Source organism: Schistocerca nitens, chromosome 4, assembly GCF_023898315.1.
Source record: "Schistocerca nitens isolate TAMUIC-IGC-003100 chromosome 4, iqSchNite1.1, whole genome shotgun sequence".
Lineage (NCBI taxonomy): Eukaryota > Metazoa > Arthropoda > Insecta > Orthoptera > Acrididae > Schistocerca > Schistocerca nitens.
In genome coordinates, this window is record NC_064617.1 from 402,178,008 (window position 1) to 402,203,103 (window position 25,096).

General features: G+C 36.9%; 1 protein-coding gene across 1 annotated transcript in view; it reads right to left on the bottom strand.

The window, feature by feature from the left end:
- The window catches only part of LOC126251761 (solute carrier family 22 member 7-like), a 166,632-nt gene that overhangs the window by 7,005 nt on the left and 134,531 nt on the right, over positions 1-25,096 (bottom strand). The window contains exons 7-8 of the mRNA XM_049952376.1: positions 17,057-17,271; positions 9,967-10,154 (exon numbers count right to left, since the gene is read on the bottom strand). Of these exons, the coding sequence (XP_049808333.1) occupies positions 9,967-10,154; positions 17,057-17,271 (403 nt within the window). The remainder of the gene's footprint in view (positions 1-9,966; positions 10,155-17,056; positions 17,272-25,096) is intronic.

Genomic DNA, 25,096 nt, shown 5'->3' on the forward strand with positions numbered 1-25,096 from the left:
GCAGGCTTTTTCTTGTGCTCACTTACCAGGTTCCGAGCTGCTTTATGCTTAATGAACCTGTCACTGTGTTTTTTTTAACATTCTCCACTGCCTTTCCATAAATTCTCAAGGCTCGTATGTAATCAGAATGAAGCAGCGCATTAGTCAGAGTATCTAAAGTTGTCTTCATCCAGTCCTTTAAGATTATAACAATGAATTTTAATTTATCTAGCTCTAGTGTATACCGAATGTTCCCTTTAATAGGTTTTCCCCTTCCTTGCAATATGACTACAGGATTCTTCTTGGAGATTATTGGAAACATGACATCTAATTTCGTTCTTAAGGTTTGGAAGACATTCAAATGAATCACTGGTCCCCATTTCTGATATTTCTGCTGCCTATTTACTCCAGTCATTGCTCCTCTCAGGTCATTTAATCTTTTCTCTTTAATAATCCTTTTACTGAATGTGTAACTTGAGTGAAATGTGCTGGGTTGCAATTTACTCTTGCTCTCCATATTGACATCCATTACTAATGTGTTATGATCTACAGCCATTGGTTCAATTACACTGATACTGGAATCCCAAGTATTGTGGTTGGTGATAACTATGTTTACACAGGCATCACCTCTTGAAGGGAGTTAGTTTTCTACAAACAACTCATATCTCTTTGTGAAACTCTTAAGGACCCTCTCTTTAGTACTCCCACCACCCATGTGTTCGTTGAAACCACCATACAACGCAATTTCGACTTAAGTTGTGTAACTTGAGATACAGTTCTCTATCTATGTAATACAGTTTTCAAAGTTGCCATTTGGTGGATAATATATAGAGATAACAATGAGATCAATATTTGCTTACTCTACTGTGGCCAATTCAAGATCAAGATCTGTACAAAAGTTTTTTAAACTATTTTGTTTATAGTAAGATTTTTGTTTGCATAAACTGATACACCATGATTTGTCATGGTTCAATACCATGTATTGCCTTTAGAGAATTGGAATGTCCAGAACCACTGTACAACTGGCTGAGAGAGAGTTGCCACATGAGACATTCATATTTAATGTGTTCAGCAAATGAAATAATGAGGACAACAACAAAAGGCTGTCTTCAGAGGTCACTGTGCAGTCCATAGTTTTAGGATGTACCACTGGAGCATATACAAGATAAGTTACATGACATCAGTGTGCTCACTGCAGACATCTATGACATTGTGAAATTTTTGGTTGCAATGGTTGTACCACCTGAAAGCCATGCTGGGGCACATGAACTTTGAGTGAGGCATTCCGTGGCGAGTTGAGAATGAGATAGTTTAGCAAGTGCTTCTAATGTGGGTCATGAGTTGTTGAGCCCTTAACAGGAAAAGGTAGTACTTGGCCTGTCATATGGTCTGAGGATTTAGCCACAGAACTATGTTGGATTGCAGTTAGCATTCCTGGTTACTATTGATGAATGTGGGAACAACTACCTGACAGTAGTGGATTCAGTCACAATGAAACTTCCTGGATGGGAGTTATATTCATATACAACCTAAAGGCAGTAGCAGGAAGTGTGAAATTAATGGTACATTTCTTCTAATGTTAAGGCATTGGCCTGGTTAAGTTATACTTCAGTATATGCAGTAATGGTGTTTGAGATGTATAACTAATGCAATCGTTATTTTAAATGATTCTGAGACTGTTTTCATAAGTAGTACCTCAATTTAATCCTTTTGTAGTTCATGCAATTAGTAGTTACTGGCACTTGTCTTTTGCACACATGGTCAGAAGTGCAAGTGAAATTACATGGAAGTTGCCAAGACTAGTACATTCTCATAGTGCGTTTATGGGGAATTATCATTAAAGTGCCAGTGTAATATGGTGGGCTAGTGGTTCTTCCAATCATCAAAACTTAACTCCCCAGTATGAGTTTAGTAACACACTATAGTAATTCATAAGATATTAAACAAACTTTGCCTTTTGTAATCTAATAACAGTTGTATTCTCTTTTTGGTTATCACTATATGTTTTGTGAAAGTAACAATACCAGAGAAGGAAAGTTCCTACTCACTATATAGCAGAGATGCTGAGTCGCGATAGGCACAACAAAGAGATGCACACAATTATAGCTTTCAGCCATTAAGGCCTTTGTCAGCAGTAGACACACATACACACACACTCACGCAAACACAGCTCTCTGAGACTGCAGACGTGTGTGCAAGTTGCATTTGACTGAGTGTGTGTGTGTTTGTGTCTACTGCTGACAAAGGCCTTAATGGCCAAAAGCTATAATTGTGTGAATCTCTGTTGTGCCTATCGCGACTCGGCATCTCCGCTATATGGTGAATAGCAACTTTCCTTCTCTGGTATTGTTACATTCCATCCTGGATTTTCCATTGTTTGATTTATGTAAAAGTGAAGCATACAAGCAGTAAATCTGGTGTAATGACATGCATTCTACACCATAGTGATGGGAAGTATGCATTTATAAACAGTGTATTATTTAACAGAAGACGGTATATGAACTTTGTGTACATCTATTCTCCTGATCCTGGAGGAGGTTATCAAATATTATTTTCAGAACATCTAAAGATCATTATGGTCACTCTGTACCTTATTACCAGTCAGAGATAGGAAAATGACTCATTTATTTTAGTTACACAACTATAATTACTTTAGTGACTAACCTGAGGCAAAGTTAATCTTAATTTTTTTTCCTTTAATTGGTTAATAAATGAAAATGTGAATATACCTTTATTTAGTGAAGAAAAATTAGTACTATTTAAGGATTATAATTGAAGTTCATATATAAAGAAAGAGAAAAGTTTTTTTCTGAGATGCTGTGAATATTTTCGAATAATGGGTATACGACATCAAAAAGCAGTGTTTCTGGCAGACCTCAAAATGGAGCAAGAAAAATGGCTTTATAACATTGATACAAAAGAGAAATTTAAATGTTCAGGAGAATCTGCTACCTTTGGAAATTAGTGAGACTGATGACCACTAGGTCACGAGTGAACTGCTTGATATTTAGTTTTCCGTGGAGGAATTTCGTCCTCTTCAATAATCCTGTTTTCTACAATTTACCTCCCTCTTTTACTGTTCTATCTTACATCATGAAAGTAACAGGGAAAGCCTGTTATTTGAAAATAAAGAGCATGAATTATGTATTAATGACTGAAGTTCTATTTGGGTACATGAAAAGTAATTTTGTATGTTTTTTTAAATGGATTTTATACCTTTTCTTTCCCCTTATAAATAATGGTTGGGTTTTGCATACATTTTATAGGGGAGGTTTGGTGTTAAATATGTTCTGTAACCCAGTAAGTACAAAGATACTTATAGGCCAATACATCTGTTTCAGACAGGTGAAATACTGAGAGTGACCACTGATATACAGACTGACAAATGAGAGACTAATTACTACTGGTGACTATCATTCTGTAGGGTATGCCAATCACACTTTGTCCTCCAGGGTCTTGATGAATAATTCATCAGGACAGGTACCTACAGGTAGGGGGAGGGGAGGGGAGGGGGGGGGGGAGAGGAGAGATATGGGAACCTATCTTTGGGGGTCTGCCTACTTCATCTCTTTGGTCCTAACACACTTACTCTTATTTCCTTTCATTCTTTCCAACAAGAGTACCAGTTCAATCTTCCCTCTTTCTAATTCATACATTTCTATCACTGAAACTCTTCTATCTGTGCTGCATTGTAAAAACTGTGACTTGTTTGCACAGGCAATGTCAAGAGATGGTGAAGGGTAGCAAATAAAAGACACATTGACATAGACAATTCTTTATTTTTTACACATGGACAAGAAGATCTTGGATATTATCTTAACACACACTTGTTAGCAATGTCAGTTAATAGGGGAAGAAGTAAGAGTACCAACAAGAGTACAGAAAGGAGAAGGTAACATGCTAATAAGTATGTAAAAATGAAATAGCAGGGAACACAAACAGTTTTCTGAGGCTATGATAGATGGCATTAGCGTTATCACCAATAAGAAAATATGGATGATGTGTTCAACAGATGAGGAGCAAAATCAAACTAAAAAACTCAAGTTATCTCAGAGCAATTCACTAATGACAGAAGGGTTTGTTTGAGTGTACGAAAACAGTAATAATTATGAATATATTACATCTTTTAGTGTAATAAAGAAAAATTGAAGAGTTATTAAGTAAATATTTCATATATAGTTAAAAAAAATAGAAATTAACAGCCAATGAAGAGGTGTTCTGAATGGCTGAATGGGAACTAGGAATGTATGCTTTAATATATATAGCTACTGTTTGTCCGTATAATTGAAATGAAAAAATAACAAATTGAAGGAACACTTGTCTGAATTTCTCCATGGGTTTGAGTAAGTGGCTTTTAACTGTGTGAATAATGAAGAGCAAAGATCAATATTATAATCTAGTAACAAGGAACAAGTTCTTGAAGAACAACCCTTAAAGACAAATGCATGTGAGTGAAGGCTTTTCATGAAATATTCTCGTAATATATGAGAATTATGGCACTGCAGAAAGTATAAAGGAAGGATATAAAAGAAGGAGGCAGGAAACTTCTGTGTTAATCAGCCAGGTAAAAGTCATTAAACTATGAAGAAACTTCAATTTTGGAAGTAAGGGTCTTAAGCTGTGCATACAATTTCAAATTTTAATATGGGGTGGAATCAGTTTTATGTATGGGAGAGAGGAAGGGTAGACAGGCCTGTAAGAGGGATGGGCTAGTTCATGGTCAGGTGAATTCATGGAAGGCATGGCCCGTACTGTACAATGGATGTGTTTAAGAGTAAAGGGTAGGTGTATTCTGAGAAAAGATGGTTCATGCCTACATCAGGTGGATCCATGGAAGGAATAACCTCACCATTTCTTTGTGTAGAGAATTTAGGAGAGTGATACCCACACCACAAAGATGATGTACATTCACAGTACTGGTCTCATGGATGACATGTGAGTGTAGTTCTTACAAAGGAATGAAACTGTATAGTGGCAGTTAGTCACAATGTTGCAGTGTTCTCCAAAGTAGTCAAAGACAAGCAGACTAATATGGACAATGATTATGGTTTTGAATGTTTGTTTCCATGCATGCTGACTCATCAAGAATCTGAGATTAGAAATCATGGAAAGTAGTATATAGTTAAATGTCAGCATTTAGCTCCTTATGGTAAACAAATGTTGAAACTTTTACATCTCAAAAAAGTTGATAAGACTTGGTTGTTATGAGCTGGTAACATCAGACTACAACTAATTAAAAATAATGAAATCGTGATAAGAGTCTGGTTGAACATAACAAGAAAATGGCTCTGAGCACTATGGGACTTAACATCTGAGGTCATCAGTCCCCTGGAACTTAGAACAACTTAAACCTAACTAACCTAAGGACATCACACACATCCATACCCAAGGCAGAATTCGAACCTGTGACCATAGTGTTCTTGCGGTTCCAGACTGAAGCGCCTAGAACTGCTCAGCCACACCGGCCGGCCGAACATGACAAGAACTTTGCATGGGTTTTGACAGTGCAGTGACATGTAAGTAAAGTAATTGGCTGTTAATGTAATGGAGCACGTAAAGAGAAAACCATTTACTATAGTGTAATAAGATAAACAACTTTAATCTCCCAGAAAGTTTGATAACACACTCCATTGCAGAGTGAAAGATTAATTCTGACTTAGTCAGAAAGTTGAAAATGTAGGCTAGTTGATATCATCCAACTAGTGTTGGACAATGTGAACATAAGGCAAACTCTGGGAAATAAAGACTGTAAATAAAATCTGATGATTTATGTTATTACAGCCTAAACCCAAAGAAGAGTTGTGGACCTGAAGTTTCTGTATAATGAATACCTACAACAATGAATATTCATCGTAAGTGGAGACACAGATAAACCTGTAGTAAAGTTCTTAAATATTCATTTTCATGTGAATAAAATGCATGAAGGAATTGTAAGTTGTGTTGTTAGGTCAGAAGAGGAAAATTACAGCTCTCATCAATGGCTAAGACACATAAGAGTGATGTCGTGTAGGTTGTTGTTGTTGTGGTCTTCAGTCCTGAGACTGGTTTGATGCAGCTCTCCATGCTACTCTATCCTGTGCAAGCTTCTTCATCTCCCAGTACCTACTGCAACCTACATCCTTCTGAATCTGCTTAGTGTATTCATCTCTTGGTCTCCCCCTACGATTTTTACCCTCCACGCTGCCCTCCAATACTAAATTGGTGATCCCTTGATGCCTCAGAACATGTCCTACCAACCGATCCCTTCTTCTGGTCAAGTTGTGCACAAACTACTCTTCTCCCCAATCCTATTCAGTACCTCCTCATTAGTTATGTGATCTACCCATCTAATCTTCAGCATTCTTCTGTAGCACCACATTTCGAAAGCTTCTATTCTCTTCTTGTCCAAACTGGTTATCGTCCATGTTTCACTTCCATACATGGCTACACTCCATACAAATACTTTCAGAAATGACTTCCTGACACTTAAATCTATATTCGATGTTAACAAATTTCTCTTCTTCAGAAACGCTTTCCTTGCCATTGCCAGTCTACATTTTATATCCTCTCTACTTCTACCATCATCAGTTATTTTGCTCCCCAAATAGCAAAACTCCTTTACTACTTTAAGTGTCTCATTTCCTAATCTAATACCCTCAACATCACCCGACTTAATTCGACTACATTCCATTATCCTCGTTTTGCTTTTGTTGATGTTCATCTTATATCCTCCCTTCAAGACACCATCCATTCTGTTCAACTGCTCTTCCAAGTCCTTTGCTGTCTCTGACAGAATTACAATGTCATCGGCGAACCTCAAGGTTTTTATTTCTTCTCCATGGATTTTAATACCTATTCCGAATTTTTCTTTTGTTTCCTTTACTGCTTGCTCAATATACAGATTGAATAACATCGGGGAGAGGCTACAACCCTGTCTTACTCCCTTCCCAACCACTGCTTCCCTTTCATGTCCCTCGACTCTTATAACTGCCATCTGGTTTCTGCACAAATTGTAAATAGCCTTTCGCTCCCTGTATTTTACCCCTGCCACCTTTAGAATTTGAAAGAGAGTATTCCAAAAGCTTTCTCTAAATCTACAAATGCTAGAAACGTAGGTTTGCCTTTCCTTAATCTTTCTTCTAAGATAAGTCGTAAGGTCAGTATTGCCTCACGTGTTCCAGTATTTCTACGGAATCCAAACTGATCTTCCCCGAGGTCGGCTTCTACTAGTTTTTCCATTCATCTGTAAAGAATTCGTGTTAGTATTTTGCAGCTGTGGCTTATTAAACTGATTGTTCGGTAATTCTCACATCTGTCAACACCTGCTTTCTTTGGGATTGGAATTATTATATTATTCTTGAAGTCTGAGGGTATTTCGCCTGTTTCATACATCTTGCTCACCAGATGGTAGAGTTTTGTCAGGACTGGGTCTCCCAAGGCCGTCAGTAGTTCCAATGGAATGTTGTCTACTCCGGGGGCCTTGTTTCGACTCAGGTCTTTCAGTGCTCTGTAAAACTCTTCACGCAGTATCGTATCTCCCATTTCATCTTCATCTACATCCTCTTCCATTTCCATCATATTGTCCTCAAGTACATCGCCCTTGTATAGACCCTCTGTATAATCCTTCCACCTTTCTGCTTTCCCTTCTTTGCTTAGAACTGGGTTTCCATCTGAGCTCTTGATGTTCATACAAGTGGTTCTCTTATCTCCAAAGGTCTCTTTAATTTTCCTGTAGGCAGTATCTATCTTACCCCTAGTGAGATAAGCCTCTACATCCTTACATTTGTCCTCTAGCCATCCCTGCTCAGCCATTTTGCACTTCCTGTCGATCTCATTTTTGAGACGTTTGTATTCCTTTTTGCCTGCTTCATTTACTGCATTTTTATATTTTCTCCTTTCATCAATTAAATTCAATATTTCTTCTGTTACCCAAGGATTTCTACTATCCCTTGTCTTTTTACCTACTTAATACTCTGCTGCCTTCACTACTTAATCCCTCAAAGCTACCCATTCTTCTTCTACTGTATTTCTTTCCCCTATTCCTGTCAATTGTTCCCTTATGCTCTCCCTGAAACTCTGTACAACCTCTGGTTCTTTCAGTTTATCCAGGTCCCATCTCCTTAAATTCCCACCTTTTTGCAGTTTCTTCAGTTTTAATCTACAGGTCATAACCAATAGATTGTGGTCAGAGTTCACATCTGCCCCTGGAAATGTCTTACAATTTAAAACCTGGTTCCTAAATCTCTGTCTTACCATTATATAATCTATCTGATACCTTTTATTATCTCCTGGGTTCTTCCATGTATACAACCTTCTATCATGATTCTTAAACCAAGTGTTAGCTATGATTAAGTTGTGCTCTGTGCAAAATTCTACCAGGCGGCTTCCTCTTTCATTTCTTAGCCCCAATCCATATTCACCTACTACGATTCCTTCTCTCCCTTTTCCTACACTCGAATTCCAGTCACCCATGACTATTAAATTTTCGTCTCCCTTCACTATCTGAATAATTTCTTTTATTTCATCATACATTTCTTCAATTTCTTCGTCATCTGCAGAGCTAGTTGGCATATAAACTTGTACTACTGTAGTAGGTGTGGGCTTTGTATCTATCTTGGCCACAATAATGCGATCACTAAGCTGTTTGTAGTAGCTTACCCACGTTCCTATTTTCCTATTCATTATTAAACCTACTCCTGCATTACCCCTATTTGACTTTGTGTTTATAACCCTGTAGTCACCTGACCAGAAGTCTTGTTCCTCCTGCCACCGAACTTCACAAATTCCCACTATATCTAACTTTCACCTATCCATTTCCCTTTTCAAATTTTCTAACCTACCTGCCCGATTAAGGGACCTGACATTCCATACTCTGATCCGTAGAACGCCAGTTTTGTTTCTCCTGATAACGACATCCTCTTGAGTAGTCCCCGCCCGGAGATCCGAATGGGGGACTATTTTACCTCCGGAATATTTTACCCAAGAGGATGCCATCATCATTTAATCATACAGTAAAGCTGCATGCCCTCGGGAAAAATTACGGCCGTAGTTTCCCCTTGCTTTCAGCCGTTCGCAGTACCAGCACAGCAAGGCCGTTTTGGTTATTGTTACAAGGCCAGATCAGTCAATCATCCAGACTGTTGCCCTTGCAACTACTGAAAAGGCTGCTGCCCCTCTTCAGGAACCACATGTTTGTCTGACCTCTCAACAGATACCCCTCCGTTATGGTTGTACCTACGGTACGGCTATCTGTATCACTGAGGCATGCAAGCCTCCCCACCAACGGCAAGGTCCATGTTTCATGGGGGGGGGGGGGGGGTCGTGTAGGTAATTCTTAAAATTTATCAGAAAAAACATATTGCATAAAAATATAAACACAAATCTACCTAGTAAACAAAGCAAAGTGTTGTGTGTGTGTGTGTGTGTGTGTGTGTGTGTGTGTGTGTGTGTGTGGAAGAAGGCCTTGTGGCCAAAAGCTTACATATTTAGTAGTCTTTTTGTTGAGCCTGTCTTTGACTCAACGTCCCTGCTATATGCTGAGTAACAATCTGTCCTTTTCTAATATTGTCATTAATCCATTCTGGATTTTCCATTGTTTGAAATATATTTTCAACACACAATGTCATTTATCGCATATGTAATTACAAAAGAAAATTTTAATGACGGTTCTTACGTGAGCCACAGAATTAGTTATAAAATTACTAAGTGTAAATAATAACATTAACATAGATTTCATGGCATAGGAAAGCATAAAGTAGAACAAAAATGTACTGTTTGAAGAATATAAAGTTTTAGGTAAGAAATAATGATAGTAGAATTAGAACAAGCTGAAGATAAAGATGAACATTACTGAATGGAAGACTTATTTGATTAATAATGTATCATGAAAATACCAGTTACTCTTGGTACAGTCAGAGATGAAAAATTTGTGAAGGCAGAATAATTATCACAGTAAATGCTGTAAGTCACATATATCACAACCATCAAATTCAAACCTGTAATACATACCAGGTGTGCAAGATATGGTGGTAGGCAGTGGACACATGTAAGAAGAATATACTCCATAGCTAAACTGATCTGTCTGATGCAAGTAGGATGTATCTCCATGCTCTGCAGATTTGTGAGTGACACTGAGCAATGTGAACAGAACTGGAGTAACAAAGATCCAGTTAACACCATCCATGGAGGCGATGACTCTGAAAGATGTGTTCCTTTATCTTTTGTACCATTGGAGATATAGTTTCTGATTTACACATTCAAAAAGAAGTGAACAGGTACTTATCAGTCATATCATCATAGCATTGGCCTAACAGCATATTTGTCCACCTTATGTAAATAGCCATAAGAAGTCCAAGTATCAAATAGATTAATATGTAATTTTCTCATAGCATAATGCGGCCACTAAGAGTCCATGATCCTTATGGCAAGCAAATATTCACATCAAATGGCAATCCTGATGAAAAGTAAAAAGTGTAGCTCAGATTTCTAGAAAGACAGCATTTTCTTCCTGAGTATTGTGTCATACGTATGTTTTTGAGTCTTGATGAACAGGTTAGGTGTTTCACTATGTTTGAATTTTATGACGACGATGACTATCGTGGTAGTGGTGATACAGGAAGGAGGGGGTGAAACCCAGTGCCAGCACAAGCCTACACATTCTGAATAGCATTAAGGAAGCCACCAAACTTGGCATCCCCACCTAATAGTCTGGTCACCGTGAACAGTGTCACACTCAGATATTTAGGTTATAAACTATCTTTTTCCGGAAGAAATAGACCTATCTGAAAAACCACCAGGTACACAAAAACAATGGGAGTCATTAGCAATGTAATAAAACCTTCCCTAGTATGGAAGTACTCCATAATACCTGATTTGCTAAGGCAGTGAAGCCTGGACCATAAAAGCAGAGGTGCAAAGAGACTAACAGCCTGTTAAACGAAATTCTTGAGATGAACTGCCTGTTACACCAAATAAGAACATGAAAGAAATGAATATGCACTGAATGAACTAACTTAAAGTTATTACACATTATATTTAGAAGTACCAGAACTGGAGGAAATATTTACAATGAATGAACTCAAAGAGGATCCCAAAATCCATGCTACACTACCACATTAATTGTGCAAGACCATTACATCAACCAATGAAAAGATGGCAGGAGAACTTATCAAAAAGACTGTAACAGGCCAAGAGGTGTAGAACTTGGAAGGAAGAAGATGAAGATGGTGATTGTGATGTAGATGACCCCTTCATATGAACGTCCCTCATTAATTAACTTTACTATTGAATTTGACACAGACTTACACTCATTTTAGTTCACAGATATGGCAAGACTGTGATGCCGATATCCTTGGATTAGGCAAAGAAATTTTAACTCTTGATGCAAGCAATGTGCTTCACCTTCATTAACTTTCTTAACATACATCAACTGAAGCATTATGTGTACAATCAAAGAGAATGGTTGCATCTTGAACAAAAGAATCTAAGTATGGTACAAAAAGGAGTTCACTACTCTTGCTTAAAAAATATTTAATGCTCTCCCTCAGGAAATAAAAATGTCAGTTACTGATCCAACTACTTTTAAAGATCAACTTGAACAGTATCTTCTAAGTAAAACCATTTACTCACTGGACGAATTTATGTATGAGAATATGTGAATTGATTTTGGTATATTGTAAGTCTGTTCAATGTAATTTCTAACTTTTTACAAAAAGCAATTATTGTAAACATATTTTTTTCTATGTAATATATTATTCATTGTACAACCTATTATTATAAACAAATGTCTCAAATCTATGTAAATGACATGTTCTACACCCAAGTGATTTATCACTAATGGGTCTACAGAACAAGAATGAAATAAATAAATAAATTGTAGCCACAAAAATTAAATGAACAAAAATATAAACAAAAGTCTCTGGATAAATAATATCACTGAAACAAGAGCAAAATTAAAATTACTCAATAGTGTAATGTTGAATCACAGAGAAAATCTCAAGCCAAAGGAAACCTTCAAAATTTATCAAGAATACTATGAAGATTTATTAATACATGCTAAGAGCAAGTATGTTACAAACAAGCTTCAGACCTCACACAATGTTACTACTGGTGTATGAGAAGTGATAAATTGCTTTAGAACAGACAGAGAGAAATTCTGTATGGACTTTATTATTGACCACAGTTAGATGATCATAAAAGACAGATTGAAGTTGCAAATATTTTTGATGAATGTTTTTCTTCAATAGGTGAAGCTGTCAGTGACAAAAATAACAACCAGTAGTACAATTTTAAAAGAAATCCATCTAAGCACAGCATATACATAGCTCCCTCAAATGCAAAGAAACAATGACGATCACTAGCTCTTTAAAATCATCCAGTTCTGTGTGGCATGGTGGTCTCAATATTAATGTAACACTGATCTTTAAAAATGGTAGAAATACAAAATTGAAGACTACAGACCAATCTCAATACTTCCTGTATTTTCCAAAATAGTTGAAAAAGTCCTACATACAGTTATAACCATTCTCAATAAGCACAACCTAATGTTTGAGAACCAAAATGGATTCTTTAAATGTAAATCAAATAGCACAGCAGCTGCTCAGTTAATTAAAAAGGTAATAAGTGGCATTGAGAACAAGCAACAAGCTGCAGGAATGTACCTCAACCTTAAGAAACCTTTTGATTGTGTGAATGGTACTATCCTATTACAGTAGATAAGCTGTGGATCATTGGTATCATAGGCAATCAAGACTTAATAATGTCTTACAAGGGTAACCAAAAACAGTTTGTACTGCTTAAACTTAAAGTGGGGTTCACAAATCCAGAACACCAATATAAAGTGTGCTGTGTCCCAGGGCTCAGTATTGGCTCCTATTTAGTTTTAAATTTATATAAATAACATAAAATAATACACTCAGAGTCACAAAGTAGTTCTATATGCAGATTATATGCCTTTCCTGTGTAAAAAGGAATCATTTAATGAATTAGAGACCCAGTGTACTAATGCCACAAAGCACAAAGAAATTGTCCAATACTTTAATGAAAGCCACTTCAATGTAAGCCCCAGTAAATCATGTCTCATGGAGTTCACCAACAGTAGTTTTAATGATGAAATTAAATAATCAATTAATTTGTAACCAAAAAGAATTTAGTGTAAAATTCCTTGGATTAACAATTCAGAACAATCTAAACTGGGGTACACAAGTTGACACTCTAGCACGTAAATCGTCTCTCATTTGAATTATGGAATAAAAATTGAGAGAGCAACAACCAAAGAAAATCTAAATAAGCCACTGCTACTGCCAAAAATGGCTATAAGGGTCATCTGTAGAGCAAAATATAGAGTGTCTGTATATGTGTGGATGGATATGTGTGTGTGTGTGTGCGCGCGCGAGTGTATACCCGTCCTTTTTTCCCCCTAAGGTAAGTCTTTCCGCTCCCAGGATTGGAATGACTCCTTACCCTCTCCCGTAAAACCCACATGCTTTCGTCTTTCCCTCTCCTTCCCTCTTTCCTGATGAGGCAACAGTTTGTTGCGAAAGCTTGAATTTTGTGTGTATGTTTGTGTTTGTTTGTGTGTCTATCAACATGCCAGCGCTTTTGTTTGGTAAGTCACATCATCTTTGTTTTTAGATATATGTCCATAATGTAGGTTTTTTATGTCGATAAATCCCCTTCCTCCTTCCTTTCTGCTTAATGTGAATCTTTCTGTTGCTGAATGTATGTGATGTATTCTATATTTGTGGCATTGTGATCGTGTAAGTGTATTGAGTGCTTCTAGGTCTGTGTTACTCCATTTCACTACTCCAAATGAGTAGGTCAATATTGGTATAGCATAGGTATTTATAGCTTTTGTCTTGTTTCTTGCTGTCAATTCTGTTTTCAGTATTTTTGTTAGTCTTTGTCTATATTTTTCTTTTAGTTCTTCTTTAATATTTGTATTATCTATTCCTATTTTTTGTCTGTATCCTAGATATTTATAGGCATCTGTTTTTTCCATCGCTTCTATGCAGTCACTGTGGTTATCCAATATGTAATCTTCTTGTTTAGTGTGTTTCCCCTTGACTATGCTATTTTTCTTACATTTGTCTGTTCCAAAAGCCATATTTATATCATTGCTGAATACTTCTGTTATCTTTAGTAATTGGTTGAGTTGTTGATTTGTTGCTGCCAGTAGTTTTAGATCATCCATGTATAGCAAATGTGTGATTTTGTGTGGGTATGTTCCAGTGATATTGTATCCATAATTTGTATTATTTAGCATGTTGGATAGTGGGTTCAGAGCAAGGCAGAACCAGAAAGGACTTAATGAATCTCCTTGGTATATTCCACGCTTAATCTGTATTGGCTGTGATGTGATATTATTTGAATTTGTTTGGATATTAAGTGTGGTTTTCCAATTTTTCATTACTATGTTTAGGAACTGTATCAATTTAGGATCTACTTTGTATATTTCCAATATTTGTAGTAACCATGAGTGGGGTACACTATCAAAAGCTTTTTGGTAATCAATGTATGCGTAGTGTAGTGACCTTTGTTTAGTTTTAGCTTGATATGTCACCTCTGCATCATTTATCAGTTGCTCTTTACATCCTCGTGCTCCTTTGCAACAGCCTTTTTGTTCTTCATTTATAATTTTGTTCTGTGTTGTATGTGTCATTAATTTCTGTGTAATGACTGAAGTTAATATTTTGTATATTGTTGGTAGGCATGTTATGGGGCGATATTTAGCTGGGTTTGGTGTGTCTGCTTGATCTTTAGGTTTCAGATAAGTTATTCCATGTGTAAGTGTATCAGGGAATGTGTATGGGTCTGCAATGTAACTGTTAAATAATTTATATCTAAAAACAAAGATGATGTGACTTACCGAACGAAAGCGCTGGCAGGTCGATAGACACACAAACAAACACAAACACACACACAAAATTCAAGCTTTCGCAACAAACTGTTGCCTCATCAGGAAAGAGGGACGGAGAGGGAAAGACAAAAGGATGTGGGTTTTAGGGGAGAGGGTAAGGAGTCATTCCAATCCCGGGAGAGGAAAGACTTACCTTAGGGGGAAAAAAGGACGGGTATACACTCGCGCACACACACACATATCCATCCACACATATACAGACACAAGCAGACATCTCACAAGCAGAAACAGACACATACAAGCTTGTGAGATGTCTGCTTGTGTCTGTATATGTGTGGATGGATATGTGTGTGTGTGCGCGCGAGTGTATACCCGTCCTTTTTTCCCCCCTAAGGTAAGTCTTTCCGCTCCCGGGATTGGAATGACTCCTTACCCTCTCCCCTAAAACCCACATCCTTTCGTCTTTCCCTCTCCTTCCCTCTTTCCTGATGAGGCAACAGTTTGTTGCGAAAGCTTGAATTTTGTGTGTTTGTTTGTGTTTGTTTGTGTGTCTATCGACCTGCCAGCGCTTTCGTTCGGTAAGTCACATCATCTTTGTTTTTAGATATATTTTTCCCATGTGGAATGTTTCCCTCTATTATATTGTTAAATAATTTAGTTAGATGTGAATGTGTTGAGGTGAACTTCTTTAGCCAGAAATTTGCTATTTTATCTTTTCCAGGGGCTTTCCAATTGTGAGTAGAATTAATAGCTTGGGTGACTTCATGTTGCAAAATTATCACTTCAGGCATTTGTGGTATCATCTTGTATGTGTCTGTTTCTGCTTGTATCCACCATGCATGCCTGTTATGTTGTACCGGGTTTGACCATATGTTGCTCCAGAAGTGTTCCATGTCTGTTATGTTTGGTGGGTTGTCTATTTTAATGTGTGTGTTACCTATTGTCTGGTAAAATTTCTTTTGGTTTGCATTGAATGTTTGGTTTTGTTTCCTTCTATTCTCACTTTTTTTGTATCTCCTAAGTCGTTTGGCCAATGCTTGTAATTTCTGCTTCTTCTCATCTAATTGCTCTATCGCTTCTTCTTGTGAGATTTTACCTAACCTTTTTCGTTTTTTTTCTGACATTTCATTTCTTAAAAATTGTGTTAGCTGTTTGATGTCCTTTCTCAGTTTTTCTATTCTGATCTGTAGCCTGTGTTGCCATGCTGGTTTTGTGGGTTTCTTCTGTGTGTTGGTTGGTTCTGATCTCTGCCTAGTGTGTATATTTAGTGTAGTGAGTGCTCCTATATAAACCAGTAGTTGTAACTCTTCCATAGTTGTATATTCATTTATTTTGTTGTGTATGATTGTGTTGATAGTTTTTATTGTTGTTTAGACTTGTGGGTTACTTGGCAGTCTATGCAAGAATGGTCTAATGTCTGTATTTGTGTCTTTGTATTCTATATATGTCAGCTGAAATTTTTCTTCTATATCTAACATGTGTGTCACTTCGTGTTCTATTTGTGCTTGTTCTGGTGGCTGTCGCAAGATTTCATTTTCCTCTGATTGTTTAATTGATGCGTGTTGTTCTTTGTTTGTTTGCTCTGGGATGTTTGAGTCCATTACTCCCTAGGTTTGTTGCTTGGTAATAACAGAACATGAGGTGTTGATTAACTTCGTCTGACCATCTCATCCTCTGCCTTTGTTTTCCTTCTAGGGTGGTTGTAGGAAGCATATGCTGCAAAACACCTCTATTTGGATTTAAATAATTTTCCAGTTGGCTAGCAGTGTCGTTACCATTGTGGGCGGGCATAGGGTTCAAGCGTCGTCCCCGACCATGACGGCGCTTGTCCGAGGCTTCTTTTGTTCTGTCCTGAACCAACTCATCACACTAAAAGGGGGGTTAGCCCTATTAGTGGTTTGTTCTTTTCATCGCCTTTTACGACTGGCAGAACATACCGGAGGCTTATTCTTTTCCCAGGCCTCCACGGGGAAATTATTATTATTATTATTAATATTATTATTATTATTTCTATAACACTAAGTAACATTAAAAAATGCTCTGCATATTCTCAAAATTATTGAGATGTCCTCATCCTGACAGTAGAATTAATCCTATTGTTCTAACTGAACAATGTATGTTAATTTCTGTTACAATGAACAAACATTTTATTTTGTCTAATCAGTTTTAACTAACATTGTATTAACAATTTGCATCATAAATTGCACTGTTTAAGTATATACTGGTAAAATATATAAATACCTTTGGGCAAAAATATCATAACAATGGACAGGACACCTGCAATCAGTAAAGTGAGACAGTGTGTAATTCGCCTCCCAAGCACATTACCAACAAAGTGTGCCACACTTACAGCAGGTACCTGTAGAATTCCTTGTGCAATATAAGCAAGAAAAGGATTTTCTCCAAATGTAGTGTTACTAAAAAGTAAAGTGAACATGGCCAGTGCACTAGCAGACCTGAAAGGAAAAGAATAATGCTAAATTAACATTGGGGTGTAGGATAACATGCACCATCATGCAGTTTACATTCAATGTGGAGTGATATTACATGATATCTGATCCCTAGTATAATATTTGTTGTACAGTCATAATTGAAGTAAACCCTGCTGCCTGAATGTGAATAACCCTCCTATTCACCTAATGTATCTTATAGTTACCGGTATAGTTTTGTGAAATATATTAACAGGGTGCAAAAATTACAGTTTATGAATACCATACAAAAGTAATTTAAGGACATGTGCTGCAACACTAACACTATGACATATCATAGAAGGTAAGTTGAAAAAGGGAAAACCTATGTTTACACCAATTGTAGATTTGGACAAAGCTTTTGGCTAAGTTGACTGGATTACATGCACAGAAATTTTGAAGGTAACAAGGATAAAATATAGGGAGCAAAGGTTATTTATACCTTTACAGAAACTACACTGCAGTTGTAATAGTCACAGAACATGAAAGGTAAGTCATAGTTGAGAAATGAGTGAGACAGGATTGTAGACTATCCCTGATGTTATTGAACCTGTACACCGAGCAAATGAAGAGTGAGCCCAAGAAGAAATTTGGAAAGGCAGTTAAAGTTAAGGAAGAACACATTTCCACTTAGCAAGAGTGACAAGATACATTTCAGATTACATGAGTGGTTGCCATGAAAATTTCAACTCTAGCACTGACAACAATGGACAAAGTTCGAGAGTACTGCATAACACGTTTCAAAAAAGTACAGGGCATACATAAAGTGCGGGAACACATTGAATTATTTATTGCACAAGAACTAAACACTGTACAGCTGTCATACATATTTCAATTTGAAGAGAAACTCTTAAAGTGTTTTTTACTAACATTCGATATGCGAACCATGAGTGACCTGGCAAACATCAATAATGTAATCAAATTCTTGCCATACCCATCCTAGCAAGGCATTGTCAACTGTGGCAGTCACTTCCCATATTGGTTGGTTGGTTGGTTGGTTGGTTGCGGCTGAAGGGGCCAAACAGCAAGGTCATCAGTCCCTTGTTTCAAATGTGGTCCATTCCGATAGTGTGACATCTCAGAAAAGTCAGAACGATAAAAGGGAAAAGGCTAAAAAATGTAAAAGGGCAGTCATGTTGTCAATGGTAAAAACAAAATGAGGTAAGTAAGCAAGAGAGAACCCAACGCTATGATAGAGGCAGGAAATATCCCACCTCTGAAGCAGCAGAGGCAAGACCACCTGCGACTTAAAAGGTGCAACCGCTAGAATGTAGAAGTGCATATGGGAAAAGCAGACTAATCAATCCTAATAAATGATAAAAACAGAGTAAAAGGGGAGAAAAGAGGAGCTCGGTCAGGGAGGGGAGTCGGGAATCTCCAAACACTGCTTACGGTGGGAGATACCCAACACTCACCGCCATGCCCCAACACCAGAAAGAGATTAAAAACCTTAAAACTGAGAATAAAAACCACTTTCCCAGAGGAAACCAAGAACCAGGTCGACCATCTGGGAATCGTCAGCCAACATCAAAGGTGAAGTGCGGGGGAGCCTGTACTTTGCACGCAGAGCCAAAAGAAGGGGGCATTCAACCAAAATGTGAGCTACTGACTGGAAGGCTCCACAACCACAAAGTGGCGGTGGCTCATCACACAAAAGAAAACCATGGGTCAGCCTGGTATGGTGGAGACAGCACAGTGTGGTCGAGTCCTTTCGGGAGAGGCGAAAGGAAGAACGCCACGGGCCACTTCCCATATTCTCTCCCAGAGCTCTGATACAGCATGTGGTAGAGGCAGTACATAGACCAGATCATTAATGTGTCCCCACAGAAAAAAAGTCACACAGAGTGAGATCTGGTGATTGGGGAGGCCCTTTCCTGAAAGATCTCTCCCGTTCTGTAGCATGGCCGACCCATCAATGTGGCAGCTCCATGTTCAGGTACCCATGAATTTCACAATGAAAATGGGGTGGAGCCCCATTCTGCTGAAAGATGAATGGAGAGTCTAATTGCTCTTGAAACATCAGCCATTGTTGCAACATGAGGAATATCCAGTGACAGAGCTCTCAGAAAAAAAGAATGGCCTGTACAGTTTTCAACCTGACAAGGTACAAAAAAATATTTACCTTTGGGGAATCACGCTCAAATTCAATGCATTTGTGTGGATGTTTTGTACCCCAGATTCAACAATTATGCCTGTTCACTTCCCCATTAGTGTGAAAAGGGGCTCCATCACTAAAAATTAAGTAATCAACAATGCCAATCCCCATCCTCATTCAATTGTTGCAACTGCAAACAAAACTCAAAATGTTTGTCTTTATCGTCATCATTGAGCTTCTGCACTAGCTCCAGTTTGAATGATTTCATAGACAGCTTCTGCTGCAGGACTTTCCACACTGTCATTGGAGCCATTTCGAATTCACAGGATGCATGATGCATCGATTTCTTTTAACTCCTTATGAATGTCTCTCGTACATGCTCCACATTCACTTCACTCACACTGGGACATCCACTTCTCTTTGCCGGGCACTAGCAATGTGTCAAAACGAATTTGTTGGGCCAGTGGTGAATGACCTTCCTTGTTGGTTGCTTCTTACCGTACTTGGTTCTAAACGTCTGTTGAACATCTGAGCGCACTTGTTTTTGTTGAACTTCAACACACAGAAAGCTCACTCCGCACCTGAACAAGGCATGTTTGCAACTAGTGCTGACTATTGGCAAATTACCAAACTATGCTGTGGCAGTATAAATGAAAAAAAGAAAAAAAACTTTCAGGGTTTCTCTCCAAAATGACATATGTATGATATCTGTATGATGTTTGGTTCTTGTGCAGTAAATAACAAAGTGTTCCTGGTCTTTATATACACCCTGTATATGCCAAGTAAAGGGATAGGAAAGACCCACCATGGTTTGACAGCCATGTTAAAAAACTGCTGGAAAATCACTGAGAGCTTCCCAGCAAATTTAAATGTAGTCACAGCCTCACAGAGAAACAAACACTGAATGAAGTGTCAGGAGAGTCATACATAAGGCATTCAACAAACTTAAAAGTAAAATTCTATCTACTGACTTGACAGAAAATTTTAAGAAGTTTTTGTTTTACCTTAAATTAGTACACAGATTGAAGCCATCTGTCCTGACATACTGTGATCATAATGGCATCAAAATGAGGACAACAAAGATAAATACATAATTTTTTTTCCAATACTGCTTCGCTGAGGAAGATCACATGCTAATTCCTGTCTTTAATTGTTGCATGAACAACAAAATATCAGATGAAATATGAAAGTAAAAACTTCATAGGCCACTAACAGCAACTATAACTTTATTTTTGATGATCAGTTTCTGCACTCTAAATTGCCATCATTGGAGTTGTAAAGCGTATAGATCAAAATTATAATCATAATAGGGTTATACCTGTTTACGTAACATGGATACACACAACATATCTTGCAGAAATACATCTTAATAGAATGTCCATCATCTGTACATTATATTGTGTTCCATCATAACAAGTCATGTGTAAACAGAGAAATCATCAACACAAACAGAAAAGTCAGGAAGATATGTAGCATTTTCTCTAATGTTACATTTATTGAAGCAACAAGCTCACTGTGAGAACATTGCACAAAGCGTAGCCTGCACAGAAACAACTATGGTAAACAAATTCCATGCAAAGAAATATTAGAAAAAAATTAGCAGCACACAAGAACAGGTGCAGAGACCTATACCACTGTCAATGAGGGAAGAAATAGAAGATACAATACTATATCCAGTAACAGACTCGAAACAGCCACAACATGAAAGAACAGAAGAGGAAACATCACACTGCCCTGGAAAGGAGGGAAAGGCAGTGTCATCACCAGCAAAAGAAGAAGTTGTGGCAGAGATCCTGCAGACAAAATGTGGGAGGAGAAAGAACAAACAAGCAAGGAGTAAGATTTTTTTGTACTAGCAGGAAAAAGAAAGGTGCCATAGAAAATCAAAACATTAACACAAATATTTCTAATATAAAAATATTGCAGCAGAATGTACTGTATGCATCCAGTAAATTATAACAAATAGAAGTACTAGTAGCTGCCGAGTTACCACATGTGTTTATTATATCAGAACATGGGCTAAAGGGAAATGAAATTAATGTTTACAACATACAGGAATATAAAAAAAGTTGCTAATTTCTGCAGATTTGAACATAAGATTGGAGGGGTGGCAGTCTATGTACACAGTAAAATAAAGGGTATCATTCCATGGTCAGTATAAAACTGTACAGAAATGCTGTTTGTAGCTGCAGCCATACAGACTACATACTAAGGGGGAAAATGTGTGATAATAGGGCTCTACAGGTCACCAAACAGTCAGATAAATGGATTTCTAAAAAGAGTTAGAAGTCCTGTTAGATAAGGCCAGCAGGGAATTCCCTTATATAATTGTAGCTGGTGATCTAAAGATTAACACACTAAAAGACAACTGCTACACAAGGAGTTTTCAGTGTCTGATTAAAACTTATGGACTTAATTTAGCAGTAGACAGTCCACAAGATGCTGTAAATACAGAAACATTAATAGATCATGTGGATCACTAATATAGCACAGAGAAGGCAGATAGTACAAGTCATATATACAACCATTGCAAACCTCTATGTGGTATTAGTTGAATTAGCAGGCAGCATTGGAAGGCAAGAAAAAATATTTGAAGAGTTTAAATAAACTAAGCAAACATAGATAGGTTACAAAGGCTATTGCAAACCTAAGACTTTAGTGAAGCATACTTAACAGAAAACCTAGATAAAGGATGGGAATCATTCTGCAATACATTAGGCCATTACACAGATGTTGCATGTCCATTAGTACATTGGGAAATAAATAAGATCAATAATAAAAATTGGGTCACACTAGAGGTAAAAAGGAAGAGGGGAAAAGTATGTACGAAAATTTTCAGCTAAGGCAAACCCAAGAAAATAGGGATGCACATAGGGAAAAGAAGAAATCATACACGGAATGAACTGCTAAATTGACAAATATATAAGTCCAAGATAGCAACCTCAACAAATATCATGAAGACCATATGTCTCTCATAAATGAAGGGAGGAAAGTTGTAGGTGTGGAAACCACTGATAACATAACACTTGAGGTAAATGGGAGGGAACTCAGGGATGCACAAAATGTCATAAATACTTTAAACAACCATTATATTGAAGTTGTGGACAAATTAATAAAATTATACTTCAAAAATTAACACAAACAGTCCATATAAGACAAAATGCTTATTCCTGATCCCAACCAATAAATCATAAATTTTAAAAATAATACATAGTCTAAAAACAAAAAAGAAACACTGAGGGCCTAGATGGTATATCCACAAAACTAATTAAATGCTGTTTACAATGGGTAGTAAGGACATTAAACTGTCTGATAAACTTATCTATACAAAAAGGAATATTTCCAGTGTGCCTGAAAAAGAGTAAAGTAATATCTCTCTCTCTCTCTCTCTCTCTCTCTCTCTCTCTCTCTCTCTCTCTCTCTCTCTATATATATATATATATATATATATATATATATATATATATAAAGGAGGCTGCAAGAAAGACCCATGAAATTACGACCTATAACAATTACATCTGTACTCTGTAAAATAATAGAAACCATAATAAAAGACAGAATACTACATTTTACACAAACATTCAATATTCTCAATGATGAACAACATGGGTTTAGAAATAGCAAATCTACCTAAATAGCAATAGCTGAATTCATAACACTTTTAACTAAAGCACTTTATGAACAGAAGGGAGTCTGTGGTATGTTCCTGGACCTATCTAAAGCATTTGATTGTGTACACCATAGCATCCTATTAGAAAAGCTTCACTTATATGGTACAAGGGGGAAAGGAGTAGGCATTATTAAATCATTTTTGGAAAATAGAAAGCAGTGTGCAGAAAAAAGCAAAAAGTGAAAAACATGATTACAAGTGTCTTTTCGAATTTTGAAACTGTGGCGTATGGGGTTCCTGAAGGATCCATCCTCGGTTCACTACTTTTCATTCCGTATGTCAATGATATGACCAAAACAGTATCTGATAGTGTAGTCGTGTATGCAGATGACATTTCATTTGTTGGTACCAGTTCTACAACTGATGACCTGCAAAAGAAGGCTTTGCTAAATATGAAATGAGGAAACAATTATTTCAGGGAAAAAATCTCTTCATAAATGGAAACAAAACAACATATATATGCAGATACACGCAAACATAAAACACACCTTTGACAACATTACTGGCAGGCTTGGAGACAAACAGCTATAAATTTCTAGGTGTAACAGTGAATAGGTAAATGACATAGGAGAATCACATAAATAACATTTGTAGCAAAATAGGATTCAAGCATATTTCTGATGAGAAAAATGTCAAAGTGAGTCAATAGACACACACTATAAACAATGTACTATGGACTAACCCATTTGCACCTCTCATGTGACATCCTGGTTTGGAACAACTATCTACTTAAAAACTAACTGCACTGCATTGCTAAATGGAGAAAATCACAAACATAATACAAAAAGAAAAAATTACTATCATACAGAAGGAAGTAGGCTAAAATTATCAGACAAAGAACCTGTAAATGCTAGACACATACTGTACAACAGTCTACCACAATGTATAAAGATGTTTCTTTTTAAAAGAAAATTAAAAAGACTTCTGATCAATATTTGCCCTTACAGTGTTAAAGAATATCTTGAAATAAAAAATTAAATGGTGTGTCAGTACACATTGCAAAGGGAAACTGCAACAAATGTACCAAGGTGTATAGAATCACTTCAGGTATGTAAAATGTACTAAATTATATTTTGTGTCAAAACATCGATGCTGCCGTCATCTACTTTTTTTCAGTTTTTCTTGGCAGTGCTAAGTGAAGTCCAAGGACTTACAGAAAAATCAACTATTATCGTTGGTGCCTTTTACAATGTACTTTATATATATATGAGAGAGAGAGAGAGAGAGAGAGAGAGAGAGAGAGAGAGAGAGAGAGAGAGAGAGAGAGAGATTCCACGTGGGAAAAATATATATTCTAAGCTTTATGTAAACATGATGTGTCCAATATCATTATAAGAAATTATCCATGGACAAATAAAGAGTTACAGGAACACAAAGAATGCAATATGTCAGCATGTCAAATACAACACAAGGTTTATGTAAAATGTCATACATGCTGCACAAGCTACACAAGCTCATGTTCACACAATACGTGAATGGCAACAGATGTTACCAGCTACCACCAGATGGCACCAGAAATGTGAATAGGCAGAAGTATGTCTTAACATATTGAGTATGAGGGAGACATTACATCCCAGGAATACACAAACTGAGTTTTAAAAACCAATTTTTTTTTAAATTTGTGATTAAAACTGTTATAATATTATAAAAGAAAGTGTTTTACATCAATTGTACTAACTTACTACATATATAATCACATGTATTACATGGCAAGAACAATGTAGAAAATTTAACGGTATCAAATAAGCTTAGAGGAGGTCATTCAGGGTTAAGCGATAAAATTACAGATACAATGAGGAAAGTACATATCATAAGATGTTGGTAGTTCATAAAACCTGTGTAGTTCTCAATCTCAGTACACATTCATCTGTTGTATGAACATGAGCTTGGATAGCTGGTGCATCATGCACAACAATTTATGTAAACCATGTTTTATGCTTGAAAAGCTTATGTATAACATTCTTCATGTTCCTGGATTGACTTAGAATGATGTGACACAATATATTGTACAGATGATGAAGATTCATTGAGGTGTATTTGTGTAAGGC